This window comes from Homalodisca vitripennis, unplaced genomic scaffold (genome assembly GCF_021130785.1).
Source record: "Homalodisca vitripennis isolate AUS2020 unplaced genomic scaffold, UT_GWSS_2.1 ScUCBcl_11208;HRSCAF=20399, whole genome shotgun sequence".
Classification (NCBI taxonomy): Eukaryota; Metazoa; Arthropoda; class Insecta; order Hemiptera; family Cicadellidae; genus Homalodisca; species Homalodisca vitripennis.
Window position 1 is genome coordinate 1 of NW_025787317.1, and position 8,323 is coordinate 8,323.

The 8,323-nt window shown below is 32.4% G+C and overlaps 1 protein-coding gene across 1 annotated transcript; it reads left to right on the forward strand.

Moving 5' to 3' along the window:
* Positions 1–6,695: 6,695 nt before the first annotated feature.
* Positions 6,696–8,020, forward strand: LOC124374917 (the record flags this gene model as incomplete). The annotated part of the gene is made up of 3 exons (XM_046833052.1): positions 6,696–6,724; positions 6,882–7,014; positions 7,767–8,020. Coding segments are annotated over exons 1-3 (416 nt in total), but the record flags the coding sequence as incomplete, so codon positions are not given.
* Positions 8,021–8,323: the final 303 nt, after the last annotated feature.

Here is an 8,323-nt window from a genome sequence, read left to right on the forward strand (position 1 = left end):
CTGATATTGTTATGTCTATAATCAAGCTAGCAAGGCACAGCCACGACCCATTTTCCTCCTAGCAGGAACAAATAACCGGGGGGACTGGATCCCTCCCAAGACATCTATCAAGAAATGGAAATCAATTACTGGCTCTTAGTCAGTCGAGACCAGTCTGTATCACAACCATTCCTCCTCGTTTTGATGTTCAATCCAATGATGCCATTCACTATGACATAGCACTTGTTTAATAATTACATAAGGGAGCTTGTCTCCAGAATGAACAATGTAGATCTTACTGACTTGGAACTATTCGAAAGACATTGTTTTAACAAAGCATGGACTCCCACTTAAACTATAAGGGAAAAAAGAAGTTAGCATTCAGGATAATTAGTTCAATTAAAAATCTAGTTACAAAACAACACGTAACTGTTGCATCTGGAGATGGCAGCCTCACTGTAAATAACTTAAAAAAATTCCTTCACATGACAACGTAACCAACTTAGAAACCATAAACATACTTAACTCAAACATGGCAGATGTTATTAAAAACTATAGGCACAATAAAAATGGGGGGTTCGCTCATAGCATCTCTGCTGATTTCCCACGATAAGCCGCCACGGGACAGCTGGAGGGGCCCAGTCGTTTTTAAAAAGCAGTTTGGGAAACCTAATACTGCCCATTGCATCACTAGACATTTGGTTTCGGCAGGATGTCCGAATGTGCTTCTGTGTATAGTCTGATAACCAAGAGTAGGTATTACAACAAACCAACTGCACAGGATTACAATGCTCCCTTTTTCTGACTTGGAAGCGAACTTTAAGAGTAGGGAACTGGATCACTTGGTATGTTCCCCAATTGGTTGTGTGCGTGATAGAGTAGATCTGTCACATTTTATATGCAACATAAAAATTTCAACGTAAAAACCAGGGCTAGAGTCACTATAGTCTCATGTCCTGAAGAGTCTTATCGGACCCTGAGAAATGGTATGTCTCATGAAAACTTCTTAGTACAAATGAATAATCTGATATATGGAACTCAAGAACTTCTTTCACATCAGTTATTTTTAATAACAGCACAACCCAAAGATCATGCACCTGCTGACCAAGAAGATTTAAGGGGAAAACAACCGTTCTTCACTAAAAGTGACACCTCTGGCTCATTTTTCAACCAACCGTAGCGCCTCGAAAACTAGTGCAAAAGTTATAGTGGTTCCAGGTGAAACCCCACATACAGTGAGGCACTAAAGCAGAGTATGAGGAATGTGTATCAAGTGTTTCACCAGTTGTAATAATGTAAAAAAAAAGTCAAGAAGTTTGTACGGTCAACGAGGAAGACCTGCTTGTAAATAATAGTTTAAGATCTGAATGTTTAGTTGACTCATGTAATGATTCTGACAAAAGGTAATCAAGAAGAATACAATAGGCCACAATCTAGTTTTTTAGATTTTGGGAAAAAACCGAGTAAAAAATAATGTAGTCCCCTCTAAGAATATTAAGATTAGTTTCATTTCCTAAGGAATGTGAAAATGTAAAAATACTTTACCTCAATATTCAAGGTCTCAGTAATAAAGTAACTATTTGGATAGTTTCCTATCTGATTTAAATAATGCTTAATTGTTTGTCTGACTGAGCATTGGCTAAGTTATGACGATATACTGTTTTCTTTTCCAACAGGGTACCATTGTGCTGGAGCTTTCAATAGGTCCAACCATATTAGAGGGGGTTCTGTGGTGTTTGTCCATAACTCTCTGCAGACTAGAGTTTGTGACATAAGTAGATATTGCTCGGAATTACACTTTGAGAGTTCTGCAACTTTTATCGATGAACTGAATATGATTAGTAGTAGCTGTCTATCATTCACCAGCTGGTGACTCGTTCCGATATCTTTTTGGATGCATTAGATAACTTACTACTTTTTTCTTTCTAACTGGAGGGATTACTCTGTGGTGGTCGGTGGTGATTTAAATTACAAATTTGACTTAACCACTAAAAATGGACCTGCCTTTGCACTACAAAATCTTCTAAGACAGCACAACTTCCTTTATCTGAACCGTAATGCTACAAGGGGCAAAAATTGCCTGGATAACGGTTTTATAAATAACAAAAATATTTCGAATCATGTCTCCTGCAAAATTATGGATTTTCCCTATTCTGATCATAATGGTATCCTAGTAGACATAAATAAATTCCTGAAATATAACAGTGGTCCTCATAACGTGTCAATAATTTTAAAACTATTTGCCTAAAAAAATCATTAGATAGTATGGTAATAACACTAGCTTCATATGACTGGATAAATTCATGACCCAGCATAAACAATGTGATGCAGTTACATTTTTCAATATTTTTTTTCAACCATTATAAATGTATTATTTTATTTTAAAAAACTAAAAAAATCAAGTGGAAAAAATTATAATATATCAGGAAATGAGTGGTATACCTCAGATTTGTCTGAAATGAAAAGTAATCTTATATAGCCTACCTTCATAAAGTTACAAAACATGATACCCAGTTATGGCAAAGTTTTTTAAATCTAAAAAAAAATTACAGACAAGCTATTGCCTTAGCAAAGCAACGCCATAATGAACATTTTATAAATACAAGCAAAAATAAATGCAAGGCAGCCTGGAAAATTATTAATAGCAACAACTGTTTTTTCCAATGCCAGTGATGATAAGTCTTGGCATTAGTCCTGACGTTTTCAATCACTATTTCATAGACTCTGTTCTCATATTAAAGCCAACTTAGACAATGCAACAATTTCTGCAAGTGATTTGTTAATAAAAAGTAATATCAATAAACCCTCTCAGTCTTTTCAGTGGGCTAAAATAAACATCAGATCATATTCTAAATTCAGTTCAAAATATGAAAAAACTCTGACAGCTGTGACGTTTATTGTATGTCTAATAATATGATAAAGCAAATAACCCCTCACATTTTATCTCCATTGACACATTGCTTTAACCTTTGTTTAAAAGATAGTTATTTCCCGAGGAGCTGAAAATTTCAAGAGTTTGTCCGGTTTTATAAAAAGGGACTCAAAAATAAACCAGAGAGCTACCGCCCGATATCCATTATTCCGATTCTTGGCAAACTGTTGGAGGCTCTAGTGCATAAGCAAATTAGCAATTATCTCGAAACTAACAATCTTCTTAGCTCCGTGCAATTTGGATTTAGGAAAAATTGTTCCACTTTTCAAGCTCTAGATAAATTGTTGCGGGATGTGTCTCTGGCTTTGGAGGATAAGGCCTTTGCTCAAGCCACTATGTGTGACTTGAGCAGGCTTTTGATTGTGTAAACCATAATGATCTTATAAGGAAGTTGTCATATTACGGTTTTGGTCAAATGCCGATTTTATTTTTTGAGTCACCTTAATAACAGAAACAAAAAAGTTTGCATTGAGGAAAGCTGGTCTCATGAAGTAATCGTGAAGTACAGAGTCCCGCAAGGATACTTACTTGGACCTTTGCTGTTTTTTCTTTGTATATAAATGATATGCCTGCTTCTATTACACGCTTCAACCTTATCCGTTATGCATGAAGACAAGATACACTGGTTGTTAAATATTAGCAAAAAATTTACATGTGAACTTAGTCCTTTTAAATTTCAAAAAACAAATAAAACTAAAATTCTATTTCAGATGCTTCCAAATTGGGTTCACTAGCAATGGTTTCTTATTATATGAATCAAAAAACGATACAATATTATTCTTCAGTACGAGGGCAGTTGACAGTCGTAACTTAAAATTAGTCTCTCAGACAATGTTAAAAATTCCTGGGTGTTTACATTGATAGAAAATGAAATGGGACGCTCATTTTACGTATATTTCTTCTAAATTGTCCAAGACGTTAGTTTACCTCCTTAGGCCCGACTTAATAACCTTTTATGTTGCACCGACTATGTTCAAAACCCGCTACTTTGCGATTTTTTCAATCAATACTTAGCGTATTGATTGAAAAAAAAAACCCAAACCACCAATTATAAAGGAAGTTTTAAAGTAAAAATCTATACCAATTGAAATGACATTATATGCATATATATCATAATCAATTTCAATATATAGTTTTTTACTTTACAATATACATTGTAATGAATACAAGATAGATGTAGAGAAAAAGGGAAGCAAAGGACCACAAATTAAAATCGCTTTAACCACCGATTGACCAATACCATAAGCAAACAAGCAGCACCACTTGTCACCCCCCACAGGCCCCCCCTCCCCCACATCAAAATCCCCATAACCCTTGTAATATAGTAACAAAGAGGTGGGAAATTTGGCGAATATGTATTCAAAAATTGATAGAACAACTGTATGTACCCAATACTATTGGAATGCACTAATTTTTTCTGCAATAAGATAAAAGCACCAATGTATCGAGCATGGAATCCAGCTACTAGTATTTGTTCTATTTGACTACTATGGAGATGGGTTTAGAAGAGTATTCGTTTTGCAATTGGCAAAACCACTCAAATCAAACACTACAGTGGATTTCATTTTTTTAAACCCTGTAAATTATGTATTATAAAAATTCTAAAATATTGCTCTCATTTTTGTACGGCAGTACGCTGGATATTAAATTTCTTCAAAAAATTTTTTGTGTTATTGGTATATATATTAAGTGTTGAGCAGTTATAGTGTACAGTGTGAAGCAACAAAATCTGGTAGCCTACCTGTTTTTGTTGATATGGTTGTAAAAGCATCAAGTTATTAATTGAAAATAATTTGCTTCATATGTCTATTATGCAAAAATAAACTAGCTTAATTTGATTGCAACTCCCGTTATTGTAGCTTACTGGTTAGTCAATTCTTAACTTCCAAACTCGACTATCTAAATTTATTGATCCAAGAGCAGTTCTTCATATCTTCTAGTTCTAATTCCATCTGATCTTAACAAAAAGTGTGTTGTTTCAATAATTAATTTTAAAACAACTGCTGAATGATCTATATTCCCAAAATGCCACAATGCAGGACTAACACACAGTACTGAACTTCACAAGTAGCCTTTAATTCTATTGAATAAAACAAAAAATATTAATCAATGCAGATTTTACTCTTGTCTACAAATTCTAGTCAGTTTTTTGATAAAGGGACTTAATCAATGGTTGGGTATTAAGCCTAGACAAACATCAACCATGACATAATCGCCATGACTTTGCCGTTAAATGACATTTTTAGTTTACATTACAATTTTATCATGAGGCAAAATATGTCAGTTCATGTTTCCTGTTAACTATCAAATGATTTTGCACGCAACACACTTTAAGTGCTCATATCAGTGAGATTCGTGTGACAAATGAATTAGAAACAGCCATATAAGATGACACTGCCTGATCGATAATCATCATTACGATTACTAAAAGTACAGCAAGCAACTATAAATTTATATAAGTTACTTAATTATCATGATTAAAAATCCTTAAAATCACGAAAAAATATCAACTCAAATGTTTTGGTACTATAAGTAAAATTTGAAGATTTTGTAAAATACAACATAGATCAGAATAAAAATGATAATTTATTTTATAGAAACTTTATGATAAGAGATACAATTTTATATTTACTTATTACTTTGAGTAAGCAATTTTTTTAATGTGGAAAGGCTTTTTTTCTAATTTTTAGTTTTTTATTACAAATAAAAGTCATCAATTTACTCACAGACCATCTTCATTACTTTGTCTAGTAGTCATTCTTCTTTTAGTGATTTGTGACACAAACTTCATAGGTAACACACCATCACAGAAGTACACTGCAAGTTGTATTTAATTTATCATGACGCTGCCACAACTATTCAGGATTGGAATAGTGAAATCTAATACTTGGATTATTGTCGTGTGATAATTATTTACATGTTAATTTATCTAAAAACATTTGTCAATGCATCTTTTTAATTTTATAACCATGTGAGGGTAAACAAAATGTCAATTTGTTACTGTTAACTCATTTTTGTAATTTTGCAGGTTAAGTCATAATATACTAACACTACAACTATTTAGATTTGAAAAACACTTGAATTCATTATGCCTATTACTGATAACTTTTTAATTCAATTCTGAATAAGCTGTTTACGTGATTTTAAAAATCATTACCATTTTTAATCCTTTAAAACTAATGAAAATTAATTTGTGTATTAATTATTTTTTAACAGCTGCTCTGATCCATTTTCAAGTTATATTTGATTGACACAAACATTGTTTACCTTACCAATCCTTGTGTTATATGGACCTATATATGCATAATGGAACCAACCAACAATTTTTGGGAAATTGAGATATCACCCACCGCCATCTTGAAGAGCTTGAAAGAATTTATACCCATATTTTTTTACTTTAACTGGCTTTGAAACTACAAATGCAAAAAAAAAATCATGAAAAAACATCAAATGCTGTATGTCGGATTCAATATTATGAATAAGGGAACCAAGTGGCTTGGTTCTTTGTTTCAAAATTCAGAGACTGGTTTTGTAATATGCATAACAGAACCAACCAACTTGATTCTCTTTGTTGTGTAGTCTTCATCTTGATCAGCTGTTTTGCATACAGGAACCAAGTTTGAAGTTAGATAAACCTGCTTGCAATACAATATAATAGAGTAACATAAATGATTGTTTTATGTCTGTATTGTGTCTAAGTGTTACAAAATGGATATAAAGAGAAGAACTTTGTTAATTATGGAAATGGCAAAAGTTCAAACCCCTGATTCTTCTGAACCAGATCATGAGCTACGTTTATTGGAAACTGATCAGGTAAGCACATAATTTTTAGGTTAAATAATAGGTTTTTGAGCCTTGACTAATAATTACTTATATTTATAATGAAATATTGTAATAATAATAATATACATTAAAATAAGATGAAATTAATATTTCCAGTAAAATAAATAATTAATTGCCTTTGTTTCAGGAGTCGACAAAATATACAACAAGAGCATAGCTATGTCTGCAATGATAGTCCTATATCACATAAACCTACACAGAATGAAGGAGAAAACGGTGTAGATCTCAATGAAATGTTGGAAAATAACATGCCTGATTTGGTAAGTTTAGATTTGGTATAAACTTATCTGAAGGACAGATACAAATTTATTTCGAACATAACCTAGCCTATAAACAATAGCTAAAAAAACTGGCAAAAGTTTAGGGTAGTGGTGTTAATGGCAGAAAGATTTTTTCTACACATTACTTGCAGTATTACGTACCAAAAACTGGCCTAGCCTTTATTTATGAACTGTTGGTATATATGCAGCAGTTGGTACTTGTGGAAAAATAAATATTTTTTACTAATTTCCATGTAAAATTACTTGCTGAACATGAATATGACGGTCTTTTTTGTCGGAAAAGTCGTTAAATGTTCCAAGGCAGCAGATTACAATCATTGAAATCTGTACTTTAAGTAGCATTAAGTGAATTTAACAGCGTTTTCCGACAAAAAAGACCATTATAATCGTGTTCAGCAAGTAATTTTACATGGAAAAATGTTTAAAAATATATATTTTTTCCACAAGTACCAACTGCTGCATAGTTACCAAACTTTTTTTTTTGGTATTGGATTTTTTAGTTCAATACTAGGCCTAAATTAAATACTAAATAAAAGGTTTCAAAATATCGCCTATTTGCTAATTTTTTCGATTGTCAGCGTGCAAAGCTGTTAGGTTATATTATTATAATTAGGATTGGTAAGCTACTATTCATGTTTCATGACTATCTTATTTAGAAATTATGCCAAAAATGACAAAATACTTCTTTTAATCTGAACTACTTCAATTTACAACTTTATGTTCTGTTCTAGGATACAAGCTACCTGGATATTTCAAAAATGGAAATTGTGTACGACTTTCCAAATATTTCATTTGATACCAGCAAATCACAAGAACCTAGTCTAACAGATTCAATATTAGATGATGGTGATAGTGTTCAATTATCTGGTGCTATTGAAATTACAGATAATATTGGAAGAATGATGGTAGAAAATGGAACTAACCATGCACCAGATGATCTTAACTCTTTTCAATTGTTCCTCATCTGGAAATGGAAGAGCATGAGGTAAGAAAAAGGAATACAAATTTTAACATACATAAATTCTTTTCAGGTCCGTAAAAAATCTTCCAGTTATCTGGTAGAGATCTCTTAATGTCTTAAAATTATTGATCGTTTGTAACATATCTTTGCTCCGGCTCTTAGGCTATGGTACTGTCAATGTTGTATTTTATTGAATAGATCATAACCAGAAAATCAGTCGGCTGTACTACTAACTCAACTAAAGATTTTTATTTTAAAGATGTTATGTCTAAAATAAATGGTTGAAAATGAATATTTATTAAAGTATACTTTATACCCAAGTAATAT